The following is a 22,769-nucleotide window of genomic DNA, read 5'->3' as shown; positions in this document are numbered from 1 at the left end:
TGAGTTGGGGTCTATAAACTTAACCCAAAAGCATTAGCTTTTGAAGAAGCCAGACTTAAAATAGCAGTTTGTTTTTGTAAGTCAAGAAAATAGTTAAATCAAGGTTGCAGACTTAAAGACAGTACTCAACATGAAGATTCGTTGGCTGAATCTGCTTCATTTTTAAAGGTTAAAAATATGATCTTCACATTAGTGTCCACTGCAGCAGTAGATGGCTGGGGTACCATAAAAAGAAAATGATAGTTGCCCCATTTCTGCACCACATGACTCGGAGACAAAACACGTTGCTCAAAAGAAATGCACAAGTGAAGCAGAATAAAGTTAGTAATTACTAAGACCATGTGTACACGATCACTTACATCAGCAAAACTTATATCACTCAGGGTGTAAAAAAAAAACCACACCTCCCCCATCCCAAGTGACATAAGTTTCACTGGCATAAGTGATAGTGTGCACATCACTATGTCGATGGGAGAGCTGCTCCCGCTGACATAGCTACCACCACTCATTGGAGGTGGTTTAAATATGTCGATGGGAGAAGTCTCTCCCATCAGCATACAGTGGCTACAAGAGAAATCTTACTGCAGCGCAGCTGCATCAGTACAGCTGTGCCACTGTAATGTCTCTAGTGTAGCCAGAGCCCAAGATAGATATACATTAGCTATGGATTTGGGGAGATTGCATGAGCTGTAACTGATTTGGTGCAGAACACAGTTCATATCACTTTGCCTGCCACAAGTTTAAATCCTTTTGTTTCTCTAAACACTCATACTGTTGCACTTTACAGAAATGCCATTGCAAAACAATGACTGCACTTTAGCAATGATGTGTTCCAGAGTGCATGCAGTATCTTTGTTGTGCAACAACAAAAACACACCCTTAGATTAGGAGTAAATCTTTTAACTTTAAAAGTTATCCTATCCCCCCCAAACTTAGTTTGATTGTTCTTCCTCAAGAAGGATTTCCATCATGCCAAGTTTAAAGTTCACTCTTTCAGTCATTTGAGTTAAAAACATAAAAGAGACAGGAAAATATTCTTATGAGGGGAAAAGTGTAGTTTTTTTTCCCATTCAGCTTGGGACGTGATGTTATAGCATGTCCTCACCTTGAAATAGCTCCACCTTGTGTGTTCTTGCAGCATTGTTGGGGCCCTAGTTTCAGGCACCCCTTCTTCTGGTTACTTCCTCCTGATGGCTTGTCCGTCTGGGTCTTTTATGTGATTTAGCCGAATGGCCAGGTTATAGAAGTTCACTCCCCTTCTGAGGTAACAAGAAGTCCAACTGAAAGTCCACAACAAATACCCAAACTTACAGTTCTTCTGCCCCTCTCAGGCTCCACTGAAGTCCTCTGTTTCTTGGTCCCTACTCCTAGCCCCTGCAAAACATCTCTTTTGTCTTAGTTCCTCCCCAGCCAGATTTCCCCCACTGCTTCCCTTCCCGAGGGACACTGGCAGCTTCACTTAGGGGCTACAAGTAGCTGGGAGATCCCTATCTCAGGGCTCCCGCAGGGGTGCCTACTCTGTTCCTGTGGATCTCTTCTAGAACACCAGCCCCAGGACTGGCTCCTTGTTCCAGAGGCTCACCACAGGAGTTTGCTTACTCTGTGGCTCAGCTCACAAGCCACAGCTAGTTCCAACTTGCTGGGCTTTTCCTGTGGAATTGTCCTTCCTCCTCTGCAATCTCTCCCTCTAGGCTGAATTCCCAGCTCTATTTAAGAAGTCCCATATAATTCTCTGCAGCTGAGATCACTAATTATCATTAAGTTGTTATCACTGTCAGTTGAGGGTAAACTGGTAGGTCACAAGTGAGGCTAAGCCCAGCTTGATTTAAAGGGCCAGCCAGCCTGTAACAGGTGGTGAGCCAGGTTAGCTCAGATTTTCTATTCAATCTCAGTGTAAAGATGGCGTTACTGTTTTATGACAGGCGCAACCCCAAAGTAACATTTATCAAAAAGTTATCAAAAATTAAAAGGGCGATGAATAGAAATATCAATTTAGCTTGTCATGAATAAATGTTATAATGAGCACAGTGTACAAAGTCTTGCTTTGGATCCAGAATCTGAAACCTTTATCATGTGAGACTGACAGAAGAAAAATAAATATCCTCCTAACTGTACTTATTCAAGGAGCAGCATAGAAAATGCAAAATGTAGCTAAGTCCCATGTTTACACCTAACCTATGAGGGTAGCTAAAAGAACACACTAAATTATGTCTTCCTGAAGCAGGGAGGACGAGTTAGAGAAAACATGATCAAACCATTCTTTTGTCTCTGTATTTGATGCGTATCAAGTGTTTGTGGTGGAAGTGCGAGTCTACCATAAAAATAAGAAGAAGCATTATTCAGTTATTCTTCAGAAGAAACAAAAGAAAATACATCTGCAGATCCCAACATACAAGTGACAGCAACAAATCTTTCAGGAGTGTCGTGTGCTGAAAGTATCCAGAGGAAATGTTCTCTGAGTGTACTTGGAATGTTTTGTGTCCAAGCCTACAGAGTCTTACATTTATGTAATGCCTTTTATCCAGAGGGTAAACAAAGATCCCAACAAAGTTTCTTCCATGTATGTACAGAGTAGTTTGTAGTTACAGTACTTGTGTGAAATCATTATGGGCCTGAGCCAAACTTTGCGAGCCCAAGCTCTGGCCTGAGCTGCAATGTTCGCTCTATTTTTAGCATGCTAACTGAAGCTGTGCTAGCATTCTAGAAAGCTCACTCCCAGCTGCAATGTGGACATACCCTTTAAGTCAATGGGAATCTTTCTGTTGACTTCAGTGGGCTTTGGATCAGACCCCAAATAGATACAAGCAATCTGCCAGTGAAGTGTAGCCACTTCTGGGATGGAACACAACAGCATAGAGCAGGGGTCGGCAACCTTTCAGAAGCGGTGTGCCGAGTCTTCATTTATTCATTTTAATTTAAGGTTTCATGTGCCAGTAATACGTTTTAACGTTTTTTAGAAGGTCTCCCTCTATAAGTCTATATATTATATAACTAAACTATTGTCGAATGTAAAGTAAATAAGGTTTTCGAAATGTTTAAGAAGCTTTCAATTTAATTTAAAATTAAATTAAAATGCTGATCTTATGCTACCGGCCCGCTCAGCCCGTTGCCAGCCTGGGGTCTGTTCACCTAGGCCGGCAGCAGGCTGAGCGGGGCCTGCGGCCAGGACTCCAGCTGGCAAGGGGCCGGCAGCCAGAACCCCAGACCAGCAGCGGGCTGAGCAGGGCTGGCAGCTGGGACCCCAGCAGCTCAGCCCACTGCCGGTGTGGGGTTTCGTCCCCCGGCCCCTGCCAGCCAGGACCCCGCTCAGCCCGCTGCCGGTCTGGGATTCCAGCCCTGCCCACATAGAGTGGGTACCTCCTTCTCGCTGGTTCTAGCCCATTCTCTTCCTCTCTCTCTGCACTGAGCTGAGAGTGGGAGTGCACTGAGCATAGGGCTGGGGCTGAAGGAGCAGGCTGAGGGTGGGAGTGCACTGAGCACAGGGTTTGGCCAGGAGTTAGAATGAGGGAGGGAGCTCAGGGTTGGGGCAGGAGGTTTGGGTGTAGAGTGCTTACCTGGGCAGCTCCCATTTGGTGTGAGGGGTGCAGGTGGGAATGTGGGAGGGGGGGTGCAGGAGCTCCCGTTTGGTGCTCAGGGTGGGGGTGGGAATGTGGGGGGTGCAAAAATCAGGGCATGGGTGGGCTGGGCATGGGGGAGGTTGCAGGAGTCAGGGCAGAGGGCTGGGGGCATGTGAGGGTGGTGCTGGAGTCAGGGCTTGGGTTGTGGCGGGGTACAGGGGTCAGTGCAGAGGGCTGGGAGTGTGTGGGGGGTGCAGGGGTCAGGACAGGGGGCTGGGGTACGGGGGGGTGTAGGGGTCAGGGCAGAGGGTGTGGGCTAGGGTCGTGGGGGTGCTCCCAACCCCCTGCCCAGAGCGGCTCACAGCAGGGGGCTGGAGGGGATATGCCCTGATTCCACTCCCCCTTCCCAAAGGCCCTGTCCCCACCTCTTCTCCACCTCCTCCCCTGTTGCTTCTTCCCCTCCTCTCAAGGGCGATCAGCTGATCGGCAGCAGGGAGAGAGAGGAGGAGGGGCAGGAACCCAGCATGGCAGGGGAGGGGGGAGCTTGCCTGCCCTGCAGCAGCAGCTGCCAGGACCAAGCTTCTTCACCCTGCCCCCGCGTGATGGGGGTGGGCCAGAGAAGAGCGGGCTGGGGCGGGCAGGATTTTTAATGGCACGCTGCTGCCTGCCGGGGTCCCGGCCACTGGCCCCGCTCAGCCCACTGCCGTCCTGGGTTCGGCAGTGGGCTGATTGGGGCCAGCGGCTGGGACCCGGCAGACAGCAGCATGCTATCTTTGGCACACGTGCCATAGGTTGCCAACCCCTGGCATACAGCAATGATGCATGACAGCTGGAAATGAAATGAAGAAAATTAAGAGGAAAACTGCATCAATGAAGGAAATGAAAAGGAAAACTGCATTAATTTGTAAACTGCACGTGGCATTTAGCTAGGCAGACAGGAATTACCCAAATAGGAATGGCCAGAGAATGAATCATAGAATATCAGGGTTGGAAGGGACCTCAGGAGGTCATCTGGTTCAACCCCCTGCTCAAAGCAGGACCAATCCCCAATTAAATCATCCCAGCCAGGGCTTTGTCAAGCCTGACCTTAAAAACTTCTAAGGAAGGAGATTCTACCACCTCCCTAGGTAACGCATTCCAGTGTTTCACCACCCTCCTAGTGAAAAAGTTTTTCTTAATATCCAACCTAAACCTCCCCCACTGCAACTTGAGACCATTACTCCTTGTCCTGTCCTCTTCTACCACTGAGAATAGTCTAGAACCATCCTCTCTTGAACCACCTCTCAGGTAGTTGAAAACAGCTATCAAATCCCCCCTCATTCTTCTCTTCTGCAGACTAAACAATCCCAGTTCCCTCAGCCTCTCCTCATAAGTCATGTGTTCCAGACCCCTAATCATTTTTGTTGCCCTTCGCTGGACTCTCTCCAATTTATCCACATCCTTCTTGTAGTGTGGGGCCCAAAACTGGACACAGTACTCCAGATGAGGCCTCACCAATGTCGAATAGAGGGGGACGATCACGTCCCTCGATCTGCTCGCTATGCCCCTACTTATACATCCCAAAATGCCATTGAAGGCTAGCAGCCCTACTTTTTGAGTATAGTGCTATGAAAGTTTAATGAATGTCTCAGCTAGAACCTGGATTTTTGTTCTCATGTAAATGACAGTAGCTTCAGCAAATAACAAGCCTATGATTTCCTAGCTAAACAAATAAAGGCTGTTAAGTTCAGCAGCAGAGTGTTTCATGGCCCAAGTATTCAGTAGTTTCTAAGGGGAAGGTGTGCTGCCTACTGAATCACTAATATTCAAAGTCCTATAGCACTGTGGATTCTCCTCACAGGTCTATACAAATGCTGATCAGGCCTGATCCTGCTTGGCCTACAGGATCTTGTGAGATCACAGCCGTAGATATTATGACTGCTATAAAAATGAAAAATACTTTATCTCAGCAATACAAATCAGAATTTCTCTACCTTTTTAGCAGTAATTCTTGGTATACTTGGCAAACCTTAGACCAGTGGTTCCCAAACTTGTTCCACTGCTTGTGCAAGGAAAGCCCCTAGTGGGCTGGTCCGGTTTGTTTACCTGCCACATCCGCAGGTTCGGCCGATCGTGGCTCCCAGTGGCCGCGGTTCACTGCTCCAGGCCAATGGGAGCTGCTGGAAGTGGCAGCCAGTACGTCCCTCGGCCTGCACCGCTTCCAGCAGCTCCCATTGGCCAGAAGCAGTGAACCGCAGCCACTGGGAGCCACGATCGGCCAAACATGCGGAGGCAGCAGTTAAACAAACCAGCCCAGCCCGCCAGGGGCTTTTCCCTGCACTAGCAGCGGATCAAGTTTGGGAACCGCTGCCTTATACACGTCAGTATTTAATTCAAAATGATACGGCAATATTTCAGAAATTGCAGCCCTTCATAAAAACATATGGCAATGACTCTTATAGCATCATGTATATTGTCAATAAATATTATGAAAGCAACTAAGAAAGCTAACACCGCAGAGAAAATTATAGTCTTGTGTGGGATCGAACTGATTTTAAAGTACCTGTCTTTGGAAACTGCTTTATTAGAAATTGATTAAGCTAAAATTTTGCATTGAAAGATCCACTATTCTCCTTATGTTGAAGAGATAAGTGTTTAAAACATGGGTACCCTAGCAGTGAGTATAGTATAAGTGCCTAGATGGCACAATCTTTTGGCCAAATTAGTTTAGAATTTCTGTTCTAAAATGTACAGTGTCAGAAAGTCTTGTACTATGGAAGATTTTCTGAATGGGATGTAGAATAAAATTAAAATGGTTACTTTATCCTAATGCAAGAAGGTATTTTCACCACACCTTTAACATTATTTAAATAAGCATCAGCGTACAGCTTTAATTTTATGTATTAGATATTTGAAGACTTATGTGGGGCAGTTGTGTAGTATTTGCTAACCATTTTAATAATGTGCAATTGTCTTTTTTTCTAGATGAAGAAAATAATGCAAGTGCTGGAGCGGCATGAAATTCAGCCTTATGAAGTTGCACTGGTTCACTGGGAGAATGAAGAAATTAACTACAGGAGAGGAGAGTAAGAATTTTTATGCATCCTTTACCCAAAAACATTCCTTCCCTACCTCTCCTCCAAAGGAGTAAGATAAGTGTTTTGAGGGGTCAGTAATATGGGCTACAAACACTAAATACATCGGTCTTAATGGAGTATGCATTAATGTTTTCTTGAAAAATATGGCTTTGCAGCATTACTTGTGATCTTGATTATTTACTGATCTCACTAAAGTAGCAGAGTAATCTCCATGGCTTCATAATTGTAAGCGCTCTTCAGCAGTCTCAAATGGAAAAACTCACACCTCATGAGGGCAGATATAAAGGAAAGGTGCATATTGAGACAGCTCTGATACAGAATGGTCATCACAAGGAGTACCTTGCCTTCTTAGCTACATTGAAGTACACTGAAAACATAACAGTTTCTAATAGGGGTAAAAGTGGCATATTATGGAAGAAGATGTGTGACCTTTCTTGACTTGGTTGCTTGTTAAATCATATCTTGAGATCATGATAAGCTAAAGTTCTTGTTCAGAAAGATTTTTCATTGCAAATCATTGCTATTTCATAGAATACATTGTATTTAGTCATTTGTAGTACAATGCTGCTACATAAGATGGTCAGTTTCATAGCCAATGGAAAACTGAATGTATTGTAAATTATGGAATCTGTAACTATTGAATTGCTCCATTGTTTTTAGCTTCTCCTTCACCAGCATTTGTACTTTACATTTCGGATGCTTCGCAGACTCTGAGGTGGGACTTATGCAAGGCACCTTGAAACTTGCAGGACTCATGACTTCTACTTTGCTGCTGACACACTGAAGAGAGCTGTTGGGGAGGAGTATCACAATTCAAGAAGGGAAAGGAGCGGAAATAGAGTGACAGAACAGAGTAGGAGAGATAAAACAAGAACAGTGAAGTAGAAAGAGAGAGCACAAGAGGGGAAGAGAAGTGAGTGGGAAAGAGAAGTCCATAGTCCTGCTGTTTCTCTGAATTTTCTCAGTAGTGTTGCAGTTGTTGTAGAAGATACTAATATTAGGTTTTTGCAGAGGAGTTGCTGGTGTAGAGGTTGAAGAAAGGGCTCCTGGTGGGTTTTCTCTCGCTTTAATCGTGACTGAGAGCAAAATGCAAGGAAGTAAGATGGAGCAGTCATATACACTGCTCCATGTTTTTAAATTTTAAAAAGATGCATGAGGAATTTCCTTGTGTAAAGGATTCTACCCTGACTCTTCATTTTAGAGGTGACTTAGTCAATGAATATGTCTCAATCCTATTTTTACAGAGGCCAGTCAAAGCTCCACAGAGGAGAAATCTTGTTAAATTCTGACCTGGATATTGATGAAGTAATTCTGCAGAAATTTGCCTTTTCAAATGCTCTTTGCCTTTCTGGTAAGCTAATACTTTATGTAGTTTCCAATTTTACTTAAGATTGTGAAATGCCATCACAAATTTGGACATATACAATAACAGGGATGGAGGGAGAAGATGACCTTAAGCAAACTTTATATATGTATCAAATGGTGAATGTCTGTTTTCCATGTGGGTACCTGCTGTTTTCACATGGGTTACTCTCATTCATGAAAGTGAGGTATGCACATAAGTTGCTAGAGGCTAAATGGGAGGATTACTCTCATAGTTTTTAACTTGTGTTTTGTAAATTGGAGCCCTACTTCAATCACAGGTAAATCTTTTAAAACAACATGCTTGAGGAAACATTTTTTTTTTTTAGTTTACATCTTTTCCCTTCCCCAGCCCTAAATACTCTTCTAGTATTAGATGAACTAGAAGATAGCAGCAGTTTGTGCTTGGCGCACATAGAGTTTAATGGAATCTTGAAACATTGGCAGATAGGCACTGTATTTTATGGTTACTTGAAATCTGAGACAACACATGAGATGTAATGTGCTATTTTGTTAATTTTTTGTTGCAGTAAAACTGGCCATTTGGGAATCATCCTTGGATAATTTTGTGGAATCTATCCAGTCAATTCCTGAGGTGAAATTTCTGTTTACTTGGGTTGTTTTTTTTTAAATTCTTTGTAAAGAATTAATTTTATCAGGAAAGAGATATTGGGAAAGCATTTGAATGGCTAATAGATTTGACTGTAAAGCCAAAGCAGGTATAGAAGCTCAGAGCATCTGCACTGGGTGGAATAAGGAAAGATGTTTAAAACCTTTTTTAAAGGGAGGTGATTGTCTGCATGCAAAAATGTTTTCACACAGGTGCACTTGCTAGAACATGCATGTGCATGTACAATAAAGTATCTACCTTTTCAAAATTCGGTCAGAGAATAGTGCAGCATCCCTGATCTAAATCAAAATCTAAATCATCATGAACTTGATTAAAATCTCAAATGTGAATAACTCAAGTAAAGAGTTTTCCTGATATTTTAATTAAATCAAGATTGCAATGTCCCATATCACTTATGTAGAAACCACAGCATTGAAAGCACAACTCAGTGACTTCTTTCTCTGGGGAAAGGGGTGGAAAGCCTTAGCCAGTCTCTTTAAAAACAATTTATTCACTTTTTTTAAGCCTCTCAAAAGAAGAAATTAAGAAAGCTCAGTAGTTACAGGATAAGAGAGAAAGTTCTATCATATGTTAGAAACTGAATAGAGACTAAACAGTATAAAAGGGAATAAGTGGTCCATTTTCAGCCTGACAAAAGTTTTAACAAGGGGTGTTCCAAGGGTCTGTGTTAGGAGTGGTGGTGTTTAATATATTGATCAATGATCTAGAAAAAGGTTGACCAGTTGTATGTGACACAGCAGGTTACCAAATTATTTAGGTAAATCAAGACTATAGAAGACTAAGGATCCCTAGAGCGACCTAACAATGCAAGCTAAATGGGCAGTAGAGTAGCAGATGAAATTCAGTATTGATAAATGTGCAGTAGTGCACATTAGAAGGAATAGTTTGAACAACTGGTACAATGCTCAGTTTGTAGGATTCATGGGGTTTTTTTAACCGAGCTTAAATAAAATAAGCAGTTATGGAATGTCTTTGGCTAACGATTTATCACTAACTTCTCTGCAGATATTAAAATCAAGAAAAAAAGTGAAACTCTCTCATGCTGATGTAATGCAGAAAATTGGGGAACTCTTTGCCTTACGGTAAACTTTTTTTTAAGGGCTCACACCCTATCATTTCAAAAAGTATATTAATAGATTCTTAGAGTCCCAACACCAGAAAGAAAGAACTTCTGTGGCCCATGATTAAAGGATTGGCAAACATTCCTTATAGTGATAATCTCAAGGAGCCCAATCTATTTAGTTTAACGAAGCAAAGGCTAAGGGATAATTTGAACCCAATTTATAAGTATCTACATGGGGAACAAACATTTGATAATGGGCTCTTCAATCTAGCAGAGAAAGGTATAACACAATCCAGTGGCTGGAAGTTGAAGCTAGACAAATTCAGACTGGAAATAAGGTGTACTTTTTGAGCAGTATGGCTAATTAGCCATTGGAACAGTTTAGCAGGGGTTGTGTTGGATTCTCCAAAACTGGCAATTTTTAAGTCAAGATATGAGGAGTTTTACTGTGATAAAAATGATTCCTTTGTTGTGTCCCTCTCACAAATCACGTAAGTCTGACTGTAATACACATTCCTATATATGTCCCATACAACTTACATTCAGTAAGTTAACAGGTGGAAGGGGAAAAAAGGACTATGAAGACACACAGCTATGATACGAACACTACCTGCTAAGGCTCTGGATTTCATATCCTCACCTAGAGGAGCCTGTTGCCCGTGGGCTGGGGGAAGCTATTGTTAGTGATCCTGATAACCGTCCCAGCATTCAATATCTGTTTTGTGCTGGAGGTGGGAGATATTACAAAGTAACTTTGATGCTGTTGTGACAGGCCTGGGAAGGTGCTTCACTCTCAAGTCTATTGTTGTTGGTGCTCATCACCTGAGGCCTAAGCATTCTGTCACAATAAGTTTGTTTATTTCAGAACCATCTGTCTGTACTGATTGCTGTATAGCAAAAAGTGATTCATTCATGAGGGTCTAGTGACTTTCCATATTCTCAGAACAACCAATTTAAGCAATTCTTACTGTTTAGTATTAATCTCCTGTCCTCGGATTTGTATTTTCTATAGGGAATAAGGGGAAATACTTCATACAGTGACAGTTGATGTTTTTAAAATAAACACTGTAGAAACTGGTAGGAAACTGAATAAACTTTAATCATTGCTTTGAAATAGCAATATAAATATTTGAACCTTTAACTCCCTAAAAAAAAATTTTAACTACCATAACCATCCTTCTTTAGGCACTGTATAAATCTGAGTTCAGACCTGCTGATAACTCCTGACTTCTACTGGGACAGAGAGAATCTTGAAGAGCTTTATGACAAAACCTGTCAGTTTCTCAGCATTAATCGCAGAGTTAAAGTAAGTTTTTCACACTTAGGAGGTTCTCCCTCACCCATAACAACTACATAAGAACGGCCATATTGGGTCAGACCAAAGGTCCATCTAGCCCAGTATCCTGTCTTCGGACAGTGACCAATGCCAGATGCCCCAGAGGGAATGAACAGAACAGGTAATCATCAAGTGATCCATCCCCTGTTGCCCATTCCTAGCTGGCAAACGGATGCTAGGGACACCATCCCTGCCCATTCTGGCTAATAGCCATTGATGGACCTATCCTCCATGAATTTATCTAGTTCTTTTTTGAAGCCTGTTACAGTCTTGGCATTCACAACATTCTCTGGCAAAGAGTTCCACAGGTTGATTGTGCTTTTTGTGAAGAAATACTTCCTTTTGTTTGTTTTAAACCTGCTGCCTATTAATTTCATTTGGTGACCCCTAGTTCACGTGTTATGAGAAGGAGTAAATAACACTTCCTTATTTACTTTCTCCACACCCGTCATGACTTTATAGATCTCTATCATATCCCCCCTTAATCGTCTCTTTTCCAGGCTCAAAAGTCCTAGTCTTATTAATCACTCCTCATACGGAAGCCGTTCCATACCCCTAATCATTTTTGTTGCCCTTTCTGAACATTTTCCAATTCCAATATATCGTTTTTGAGATTGGGTGACTACATCTGCACACAGTATTCAAGATGTGGGTGTACCAGGGATTTATATAGAGGCAATATGATATTTTTCTGTCTTATTATCTATCCCTTTCTTGATGATGCCTAACATTGACTGGATGTTTTCAGAGAACTATCCATAATGATTCCAAGATCTTTCTTGAGTGGTAACAGCTCATTTAGACCGTATCATTTTATATGTATAGTTGGGATTATGTTTTCCAATGTGCATTACATGGCATTTATCAACATTAAATTTCATCTGCCATTTTGTTGCCCAGTCACCCAGATTAGAGAGATTCTTTTGTAGCTCTTCTCAGTCTGCTTGGGACTTAACTATCTTGAGTAGTTTTGTATAATCTGCAAATTTTGCCACCTCCCAGTTCACCCCCTTTTTCAGATCATTTATGAATATGTTGAATAGGACTGGTCCCAGTACAGACCTCTGGGTAACACCACTATTTACGTCTCTCCATTCTGAAAACTGACCATTTATTCCTACCCTTTGTTTCCTATCTTTTAACCAGTTACCAATCCATGAGAGGACCTTCTCTCTTATCCCATGACAGACTCTGGTTAGTCTTCTGCTGAGCAAGACTACTCCATGAGTTTTTATAAATTTGACTCTGTCCAGTGAAGCAGAGATTGAGAGAGTAACCTGGATTTTTTAATGGTTTTAAACTATTAATTAATAAAAGTTCAATATTATTTACTGCACAAAGATATTTTGTAGAAAATAATAGGGGCCTGTAAGTTGCATCTTCTTCTATAAGTTTTTCTTTATTTGCATTTTTTCTGTGACAGATTCATGATACTTCCCCATTTTTGGCCATGACAAACAGCTAACTTTTATCATTCAGGCTTACATGTAAAGAGTATTTTTTGTAAGCCTTTAAATAAAGTTTTAAACAGGAAGAGCTTTTCTTTTGTTCTAAAATACCAAACCGTATGTAAAGAAGCAAATAAAATTTTTTCTTCTGCTTTTGGGGTTTTTTTATCAAGTAAAAGTGTTTTAAAGAAACAGAGGAGTTAAAAGGCCACTGAGGTGCAAAGCAATCTTTTTAGCTAAACCAAAGAAGGTTCCTGTGACACCTTAATCAATTGGTAGAATGAACTGTAGTAAAATGAACATGCTGCTTAGGCCTTGTCTACACTACAGAGTTTTGTCGACACAAGTTATGCTGACGATTGAAAACCGGTATAATTACATTGCTTGTGCATATTCAGACAATGCTCCTTCTATTGGCAGAGCATGTCCATAGTTGGTGCACTGTGGGTCGCTATCCCACTGTGCAACTTGCCACCTTCTTCATCTAGGAGTTGTGGAAAGGCAGAGTGTATCATGGGTGTGGGCTCAACATCTCATGATGCAGTTTTTTTCCGTCCCATTATTCCATGGGTTTCCAATTGCATTTCGCAGCATTTTTCAGCAGCCCCAGTTTACTGTGTGCCTGCTATCTCTGTCTCAAAGGATGGATCCTGCACTGCTCTCTACTGTTATGGGCACTGTTATGAACAAATCGCGGCTGGTCATTCAGTGTATCATGAACAGGAATCAGAGGTGCCTGACCTGCTGCGTGCCATGGAAAGAACAGACTACTTTTGGCATTCACAGAGCAGCTGCACACAGTGAACCATTGCTTTTGGGCTCGGGAAACAAACACTGAGTGTTAAGATCGCATCATTATACAGGTCTGGGGTGACAAGCAGTGGCTGCAGAACTTTCGGATTTGGAAAGCCTCCTACCTGGAACTGTATGTGGAGCTTGCCCCAGCACTGTGGCACAAGGACACCAAAATGAGAGCTGCCCTCTTGGTGGAGAAGGGCGCGGCAATTGCCGTGTGGAATCTGGTAACGCCAGACTGCTACCAGATGGTCGCGAATCAGTTTGAAGTCGGTAAGTCCACTGTTAAGGTGGCAGTAACGCAAGCATGCGGGGCCATTAATCACATCCTGCTACAAAGGACTGTGATTTGGCAATGTGCGTGAAAGAGTGGTTACTTTGCGGCAATGGGATTCCCTAGCTGCAGCGGAACAATAGATGGCATACAGATCTCAATTTTGGCCCTGGACCATCTTGTGATGCAGTACATCAATAGAAGGGGTACTTCTCTGTGATATTGCAGGGGCTTGTGGATCACCGTGGGCATTTCACTGACATCAGTGTGGGGTGATCCGAGAAGGTGCATGACGCACGCATCTTCAGAAACACTGTCCTGTACAGAAAGCTGGAAGCAGGGACTTTATTTCCAGACCAGAAGATTCCAGTGGGGAATGTTGGAATGCCCATAGTGATCCTGGGAGATGCAGTGTACCCCTTACTCTCATGGCTCACAAAGCCTTACCCTGGAAACCTGGACATCAGCAAGGAGCACTTCAACAATAGGCTGAGCAGGTGCAGAATGACCATACAATGTGCCTTTGGTAGATTAAAAGCATGCTGGTGCTATCTTTATGGCAAGTTAGACCTCAGTGAGGAAAATATTCCCAGGGTCATAGCAACCTGCTGTGTGCTCCATAATATTTGTAAGGCTCAGGGTGAAAAGTTTTCCCCGAGGTGGAGTGCGAAGGTGGATCGCCTTGTGGCTGATCTTGAGCAGCCAGCTACCAAGGCTATTAGAGGGGTACAACGGGGGGCCTATTTGAATCAAGGAGGCTTTGAGGCACTGTTTTGATAATGAGCACCAGTAATGTGTCCTTGTATACAACTGTCTGCCGTGCTTTGCTAAATTGCCATCTTTCATGAACATTTTGATGATTCCTGATAGTGATTTGTAATCAGCAAATGATCAAGTTGCAGCTGTGTCTTAATTCCAGCAGCAGCCACTGTGTGTAAGAGACAAATAAAGATTGGTTATCTTTCAGAGAGTATGTTTTTATTAAATACCAATTAACAACACACACAAAAGGCTTAGTGGGAAAGGAGATAACAATGAAGGGCAGTGTAGCCTCTTGTAGCTGTGTGTTAACCCAGCTATCATTTTGGAAGCTGTCCAAAGGGGTGGAGTGAACAAGGTACCGACATGGTCTAGGAAGTTGCAAGGAATATGTGGGAGGAGTTTGGGAGGGCATGGAAAGAAGTTCTGTATTGACTGCAGGGGTATCGAGCATGCATGAATTCTGCTTGTAGCATGATTAGGGACTTCAACATCTTCGTTTGCTCCTCCATCACTTTCATCATCCCCTCCTGGCCCATTAGAGTTCACTCCTGGCTCTCTTTTCTGTCTTGTTTTATAATTTTCTTTTAAAGTCTCTCTCCATGCCCTGCGTTCTTGTTTTTTGGCCTCCTGCGGGTAACAGGGGTGCAACTCCTGCACGCGTGCGACTTCAGACTTGGTCCCTATGCTGCTTACCTGTGTGCCGCTTTGATCCCTACACAAGTGATTGCCAATTGGCGCAGGAAGGTTTCCTATAATTGTGGGGAGGAACAAAGCAGCTCTGCCAAGGAACCTTCGGCAGAGGATTAGCGAGTACCTCCAGGAGTGTTTCCTAGAGATCTCTCTGGAGGATTCCTGTGAAATCTTGGTATGCATTAACACACTGTTCCGCCACACCACTTAGCTGCATAGGGGAATGGGAAGCACATGCAAACCCAGCTAGTCTTTACATTTCTATCCCTTCACCCACTTTTAGAATGTACAAAGCAAAGGACAGCTCTACTCCATATAACCAAGCAGCATCAAGTCAAATAGGTCATTTACCAGGGCTCTTGTCTCCTGCATAATGTGAGCCAGAGACAAACTACTGAGACTGGCTAGACCCCTTCGGAGTGGAAAAGAGGTCCTGACTTGCCACTGGATGACTCTGCCATGTGTTCCACATCATCTTCCAGTTTAACCTCCTCATCCACAACTTTGTCCTTCTGGTCGTCTGCTGTCTCCCCCCGCCGAAGTATCCACGGGGCTCTTGGTGGTTGAGGTGGGGTCGCCAACGAGGATGGCGTCCAGCCCCTTATAGAAGCAGCAGGTCTTCGGTGTAGCACCAGCATGATGGTTTGATTTCCTTGTCTTCTGGTACACCTCTCTCAGTTCCTTTATCTTCGAACGGCACTGATGCTTGTCCTGTTCGTATCCCATATTCAACATGCCCTGAGAAATCTGACCATAAGTATTGAAGTTCCTACAGCTGGAGCGGAGCTGGGACTGCACAGCCTCCTCTCCCCATAGTGCCAGCAGATCCAACAACTCAGGTGTGCTCCAAACAGGAGAGCCTTTGCTGCTTGGAGCTGCAATGGTCAGCTGGGAAGATGCGATGCGAGCTGTCCATGCCGAGCAAACATTTCAAAAATTCCTGTGCCTTTAAAGGGGGAGTGACAGATGCCTGTGTACCTGGATGCAGGGCAGCGGAGTTTGAACCGCTGACCAGAGTAGTCAGGATGGGCATTGTGGGACACTTCTTGGAGGCTATTTACAGCAACATAACCAAGCGCAGTGTCTACACTGACACTTTGTTGATAGAACTTTGGCACAAAAAGCTCTACACCTCTCGTTGAGGTAGTTTTATTTTGTTGGCTAAGCAGGAGTGTTTTGTTGGCAGAAGGAGCATTGTAGTTTGTGCACCTCCACTGTTTTGTTGACGAAACTCTGTATTGCAGACAAGGTCTTAGGGTAAGTTACCTATTTAATGGCCTGAACCAGAGGTCAGCGACTGTTGATCTCAGTGGAAGTTACAGGCTCTTAATCCCAATCACTGACTGTCACAGAAGGAAAAAAAAACCTTGAATGAGATGCAACAGAAAATTAAATCAGAGTCTTTTAATATTAGAAGTCTCTGAATTCTTGGGATATATAAAGTACCTTCCATTTGAGGAACCTTTTTTCCCCCAACAGCATTGGTTGTGACATAAAAGGAGTTTTAATGGACACCACAGGGTAAGAAGGGTGTTACGAGTCCTGTGAAGAAGAGCTGGGTATCTTTTCTTAACCCAAAACTGTATTACACAGCTGCTTAAGTAAAAAGACAGTGACAAAGTCAAGACAGGTTTCACTGTGTGAATACTGAATAGGCTAGATTCATACATTGTCGGTGATAGGGAAACTCAAGTTACAGAAGTCCCCTTCCTCCAGAATTGTTTTGGAAGGCAACATCTCACTTTGCTCCAGTAAATCACTCATTTCACTGTTCTCAGCACTGCCCTGAACTGCATCAGCAGGTAGACTAACCCAAAGATGTGTCACAGACATTGCCTATTGCTTACTTAATCTTTGACCTATTAATCTGTTTAAAAGTTTCTGGCTATGATGGACCTGATAGTATTGGGGATGGTGGGGAGCTAAAGGAAGTTATACCTGCCTAATGGTGGGATGTTGAGAGTCTTAAATCATTAGTGTTTGTAAAGGACTCTGAGGATTTTGGATGAAAGGTGCTATAAAAGGATCAAGTGGGTGCGAGCTCATTCTACGAGAGCGCAAGCTATGTCTCAATATTGGACATTCGCGAGGCTGACGTGGTCATCAATACATATGTTTTCGAACCATTCTGCCATTACCACATCATCCAAAGCAGATGCAAATGTTGGGCAGTCCTGCAGTCTTTGTTTAGATCAGGGGTTCCCAACCTATGGCCCATGGCCTTACACGGTCCACCAGAGCATTTCATAAGGTCCACGGACTGCTTCAACACAATATACTAATGGCCAATTCATTACTGTTTTTTTTCCTGTTTACTGTAATTCATCTGATACATGTTTTATGCACTGATTTCTTTGTTTTTAAATAGACAATATCGTACCTACATTGTTTCTATCTAAATACATACGAAACAAGCTGAACTTAAAATATAAATCAATATAGGTGCCTTTAAATCTTATTAAAATATGTAGAAATCTGTTCAGCCACACAAGGTTGTGCTTAGATTTATGTGGCACTCTGTGTGATAAGATTGGGCACCACTGGTTTAGATAAACTCCTGAGGTGCGCACTGCTTGAGTCACACAAGTTGAATACATAGCTGCATCTACTTGAAGAAGAAACGGTTACTTACTGTAAATGGTTCCTCGAGATGTGATACAGACATGTATTCCACAATCCCCCATCCCATCCCTTCTGTATCAGTCTAGTCGCGGGGCATTCGGTGTGAATGAACTGAGAGGGTCAAGGTGGCATTGCCTCATATAGCCAAGGGAGGGGCTGTGCTGTACACTTTTGCATAGGGAAAAATCTCTGTCAGCCTGGGAACCAAACAGTCATGTTTAAGTTAGACAATTTCTGCATTTGGTTAGCTTTCCTTAATGATTTAATAGAATTTGTTTAACTCAGGCTTTCTGCAAGTGCAGACTCTTCAACTGAAAGCATATATTTTTGCTGCAGGTAATGAATGAGAAACTTCAGCACTGCATGGAGCTGACGGACCTGATGCGAAATCACCTGAATGAAAAACGTGCCCTGCGCTTGGAATGGATGATAGTCATACTCATCACTATAGAGGTGAGTTTGGTGTTCAGTTGCCACGCTTTTAATCATCACTCTGAAGAAGAAAATTAAATAATAAAAATATTATGATGCAGGAGTCACCCATTGTTGCAGGGTTACATAAGCAGCTGTATATTTTACATGGCATGATTTGAAATATCCTGGAATAATTTATGCTTATGTAGCCTGTGTGTAGGAATAAGTCTTCAGTTTTGGTTATTTCATGTATCATCACTGAGCCTTTTCTTTTGATTTGCAGCTACAGTCCACCTTTTCAGATTATTTTGTTTACCCTCTACCTTTTTTGTAGTATTAAAGAACTTGTACTATGCAAATCCTTATTAATACTTGTATTCATTACTCTGCAGGTCATGTTTGAACTTGCCAGAGTAGTTTTCTGACCATGGCAGAAGCTAAGAACATCTGAAAAAAGTATGACCGGACCATATTCACAACCAAAAAAAGTTCCTACTCCCACCTCTTTATTTTCTGTACATTTCTGGAAAATGCTGTAATTGTCTTACTAAATAAATATAGTTATGTATAAATGTACATCTGTTCAAATAAACTGTGAAATTAATGAATAAATCATGAGTTAGGTTCAGCACTACTAGACAACTGATCTTTTGATATAACACTATAGAATTTATGCATTTTAAGTGAAGTTTCTGCAGTGAGTAGGAAATGCTGTGTCAATAAATGTCTCCAATGTGACAGTTTTGCCTCAGTTATCATGGAGGTGACTCACTCAGCCTGTTCTGGTCCATGGATACCAAAGTCCTCGCTGCTGCCCCTGCTTCCTCTCCCCTGTCCCCCTGTACTGAAGTGTTTGCTGCCTGCTCCCTTTAAGCACTGAAAAGATACGGATATACCTACCCCCTCTTTTCCATTTTTGGTGAAAGCTTCTCTTCCTTTCACATTTTTGTTGCTTGAAATGTCTAGGAGAAGGCCATTCACCTTCTCGGTGTTCAATCTGTCAGACCTTCACCCCAAGAACCCATCAGCACAGAGAGATTTGTCTGCAACAACTTCTGCTTAAGGAAGCCCTTGAGGCTAGACCCTTTGGATCCATTCAGACTTTGGTTCAAAGGTCTAAAGAGTCAGCCTCAGCACCGTGGTCTCTGTCAATCCCAAAGGGATCCAAGAAGCTGCAGCCCCTATCTGGGCCAGACTTGGTTCCTGCGGCTCCCACAGTCAAGCCCCTGAATGATACAAGGCTGAACCAAGAGGTGTGTGGTTGGATCCCACTGCCCCAGTTCTGGAAGAAAGGTCGATGAACCGTTCAGCCACCCATGCTAGTACCAAACCTCATGCCTCACAGCAATCTGATCCTGATAGAACCCCTGCAGCTGCAGGACATGGGTCAGTTCCAACTGTCTCTTCCAGTTCCTGGAAGATGGATGTAAGCAGTGCCTTTGACAGCCCTAGTTCAATGCCTTTGGTTTCAGATGCTGTGGCACTGAGGATAAAGCAAGACAGCCAATGTTAGCAGTGTTGGTTCCTGTGCATCAGAGTTATCAGATCCATATGATTCTGATGGAGTTGTAGTTGCATAGTGGAGACATGTATCACCCCCAGCTTCAGTAATGAAGAAGATGAGCCCACATATCATTGGATCCGATGATGTCCAAACCTTCAGATCTGCTGTCATTTCCTGATCCAGTCTCTCTGTCAGTCTGGTTACTGCCACATGGCTAGATTGTGTGGTCCTATGGGTAGAGCCCCAAACCCTGCAGTGGGGGTCAGAGCACACAGCCAGAGCCTGTGGGTGGGGGAAGGGGGTGAGCCTAGGGTCAGGGTCAGGGCTCAAAGCCCATCGCCAGGGGATGGAGTCTGCAGCCACACGGCTGGAGCTTGCCGCCCGGCACCCCAGATCTGAAGCCCGAGCCCCGCCACCTGCCTGCTCCTCCAGCATTTGTGGCTCCAGAGGAGGACAGGGCCCAACCCCAAGTGGCATCCCTGGGAGGGGCCACTGCTTTGCTTTCCTCTCCTTCCCTCCCATCACCACCGAGCAGGCTGTGGTCACATGAAAAGCCCCAAGTGGCCGCATGTGAGAAACGCTGATTTAGAAACTGACCTTGAGCCTGATGTATCATCAAACTAACATGCAGTAGCTTCAACCTCTTCTCCTGAGGATGCTATGTAGGTCCACAATTTGATGGATCACATGGTGTCCATTTTGAATCTCCCTTTGGTACTGGTGGAAGAGACTTCACACATGGTATTTGATATCCTCAATGCTGTCAAGAGTAGAATGTCACTCCCCATTCTGGATCATAGAATAACAGAGTTGGAAGGGACCTCTGGAGGCCATCTAGTCCAACCCCCTGCCCAGAGCAGGACCAATCCCAACTAAATCATCCCAGCAAGGGCTTTGTCAAGCCTGACCTTAAAAACTTCTAAGGAAGGGTGTTACGGGACTTATTCCTTCACCCACTTACTTCCCTGGTCCTTCTCGCATGAACAGAGAGCAACAATACCCAAAGTCCAAAGGTGCAAACAATTCGATGTTTATTGGGGTGAACTTCCAGCAAGCATGATTCCAGTTTCCTTCCTTAGTATCCTCCTTCCCAGCTCTGACACCACAGAGCCTTACACCTGTGTCCTTGTTCCTACTCCTGCCCTTAGCCAAACATGATTCCAATTTCCTTACCCCCATTCCCTGTTCCCATCTCCCCCACCCGCATGCCCACCCCCACCCCCTTACTTCCAGATTGACTGCAGACTATATAGAAAAAATTGAGTTCTGCTTTGCTATACCTTAACCAATCATTTTCCTGAAATTTAACTAACCAATCCTAACATATTGTAACCAATTATATCCCACCACCTTAATTAGTTTACACCCAGCAAAATTAATTATACAGCAGACAGGAACAATCACAGAACCAGAGAGATTATACAGATAAACAATAGCAAAGTGGGAACTATAATGACAAAACAATACAGAAGTGAGGATTTCACATCCCAGCTATTGATAAGTGAGTTCTTGCCAGACAGGATGCTATCAAACTAAGTTTCCTTTTACATTTTCTAGGCACTTCCCTTTCTCTGGAGGTGATAGGAATACAATCCTGTCCTGATAGTGCCTAACAGCCCAATAGCACCTTATTTCAATGTGACTGGTTTGGAGTGTGAGTATGTGACCGGTCGCTTCCTAGCTTATGGCTGCCTAAGCACAGGGCCACAAACTGTCACAGTAAGAGAAGGCCCTTACACCAGCAGACATTGATTTTGATTCTTTCTTTTATACCTCTAGAACTAGCCAAGTGATAAGAATACACCTAAATTCTTAAAGTACAGGCCTTTGCAGACAGGCCTGAATATCTATATCCTAACAAAGAGGATTCCACCACCTCCCTAGGTAACGCATTCTAGTGTTTCAGTATTTCCAGTGAAAAAGTTTTTCCTAATATCCAACCTAAACCTCCCCCACTGCAACTTGAGACCATTACTCCTTGTCCTGTCATCTGCTATCACTGAGAATAGTCTAGATCCATCCTCTTTGGATCCACCTTTCAGGTAGTTAAAAGCAGCTATCAAATCCCCCCTCATTCTTCTCTTCCGTAGACTAAACAATCCCAATTCCCTCAGCCTCTCCTCATAACTCATGTGTTCCAGTCCCCTAATCATTTTTGTTGCACTTCGATGGACTCTCTCCAGTTTCTCCACATCCTTCTTGTAGTGTGGGGCCCAAAACTGGACACAGTACTCCAGATGAGGCCTCACCAATGTCAGATGGGTTGTTACAGCCAGCCAAATCTGTGTGGTCCAATCCCACCCCTTGTCCATCTGCCAGTAAGAAGGCAAATTATACCAGATACTCTGTGAAGGGTTCTCTTATTTCAATACCCAGCAACAGGGCAGGGTCTGAACAATCACATCCAAATAATAAAGGGGGGGGGAATTGACTCATTAGGGAGAAAGGCATTCTCCTCTTCCTCCATTGGTATCAGGATGGCAAATTATCAGGCAGACATGGCCTATTACAAATTCTATCTATGGGGGGGGAAGTATTTTTTCTCCAGGACTTGCCTAATGACAGAAGGTTGGCAAATGCTGTCTTATTGGAGGGTCAGATTGTGTCCAAACATGCCCTCAGGGCCTCCTTCAATGCTTTAGACTCTGCTGCTAGAGCAGGGGTGGACAAACTATGGCCCGTGAGCCAGATCTGGCCCCTCAGGGCTTTGGATCTGGCCCGCGGGATTGCCACCCTGGTTGCGCCCCGGGCCCCGCACCGCTCCAGAAAGCGGCCAGGACCATGTCCCCCCTACCCAATGGGCCGCAGGGAGTGTGCTGCACTTGCCTATGGGTACCTCCCCCAAAGCTCCCATTGGCCAGGAACGGGGAACTGGGGAACCGCGGCCAATGGGAGCTTCGGGGGAGATACCCACAGGCAAGGGCAGCGTGCTCAGCCCTCTGCCCCCCCGTCCCTCAGGGGCCACAGGGATGTTGTGCCGGGCACTTCCCAGAGCAGTGCGGGGCCAGGACCAGGGCCAGGGCCGCAGGGACCTGCCCTGGCCCCAGTGCATGCTGCTGCCACCCCAGAGCCGCTCCAGGTAAGCAGCACCAGGCCAGAGCCTGCACCCTGAGCCCCTCCTGCACCCCATACCCCAATTCCCTGCCTGAGCCCCCTCCCTGCACCCCTGCTGCACCCCAACCCCTGCCCTGAGCGCATTCCGCACCCCTTCCTGCACCCCTGCCAAGCTCCCTC

At 44.1% G+C, this 22,769-nt stretch overlaps 1 protein-coding gene across 8 annotated transcripts in view; it reads left to right on the top strand.

Annotated features, from left to right (window-relative positions):
- RMND1 (required for meiotic nuclear division 1 homolog) overlaps positions 1 to 18,643 on the top strand; it is a 51,748-nt gene extending 33,105 nt beyond the window's left edge. For all 8 annotated transcript variants that reach the window (XM_073337659.1, XM_073337665.1, XM_073337662.1 and 5 more), the window contains 7 exons: positions 6,522 to 6,622; positions 7,879 to 7,985; positions 8,527 to 8,591; positions 9,633 to 9,709; positions 10,876 to 10,996; positions 17,954 to 18,070; positions 18,424 to 18,643. In XM_073337659.1, coding sequence (XP_073193760.1) covers positions 6,522 to 6,622; positions 7,879 to 7,985; positions 8,527 to 8,591; positions 9,633 to 9,709; positions 10,876 to 10,996; positions 17,954 to 18,070; positions 18,424 to 18,456 — 621 coding nt within the window. In that variant the 3' untranslated portion in view covers positions 18,457 to 18,643. The remainder of the gene's footprint in view (positions 1 to 6,521; positions 6,623 to 7,878; positions 7,986 to 8,526; positions 8,592 to 9,632; positions 9,710 to 10,875; positions 10,997 to 17,953; positions 18,071 to 18,423) is intronic.
- Positions 18,644 to 22,769: the final 4,126 nt, after the last annotated feature.

This window comes from Lepidochelys kempii, chromosome 3, assembly GCF_965140285.1.
Source record: "Lepidochelys kempii isolate rLepKem1 chromosome 3, rLepKem1.hap1, whole genome shotgun sequence".
In the NCBI taxonomy this organism is placed as follows: domain Eukaryota; kingdom Metazoa; phylum Chordata; order Testudines; family Cheloniidae; genus Lepidochelys; species Lepidochelys kempii.
The sequence above is the reverse complement of the archived record's forward strand: the minus strand, read 5'-3'. Positions and strand labels throughout refer to the sequence as shown.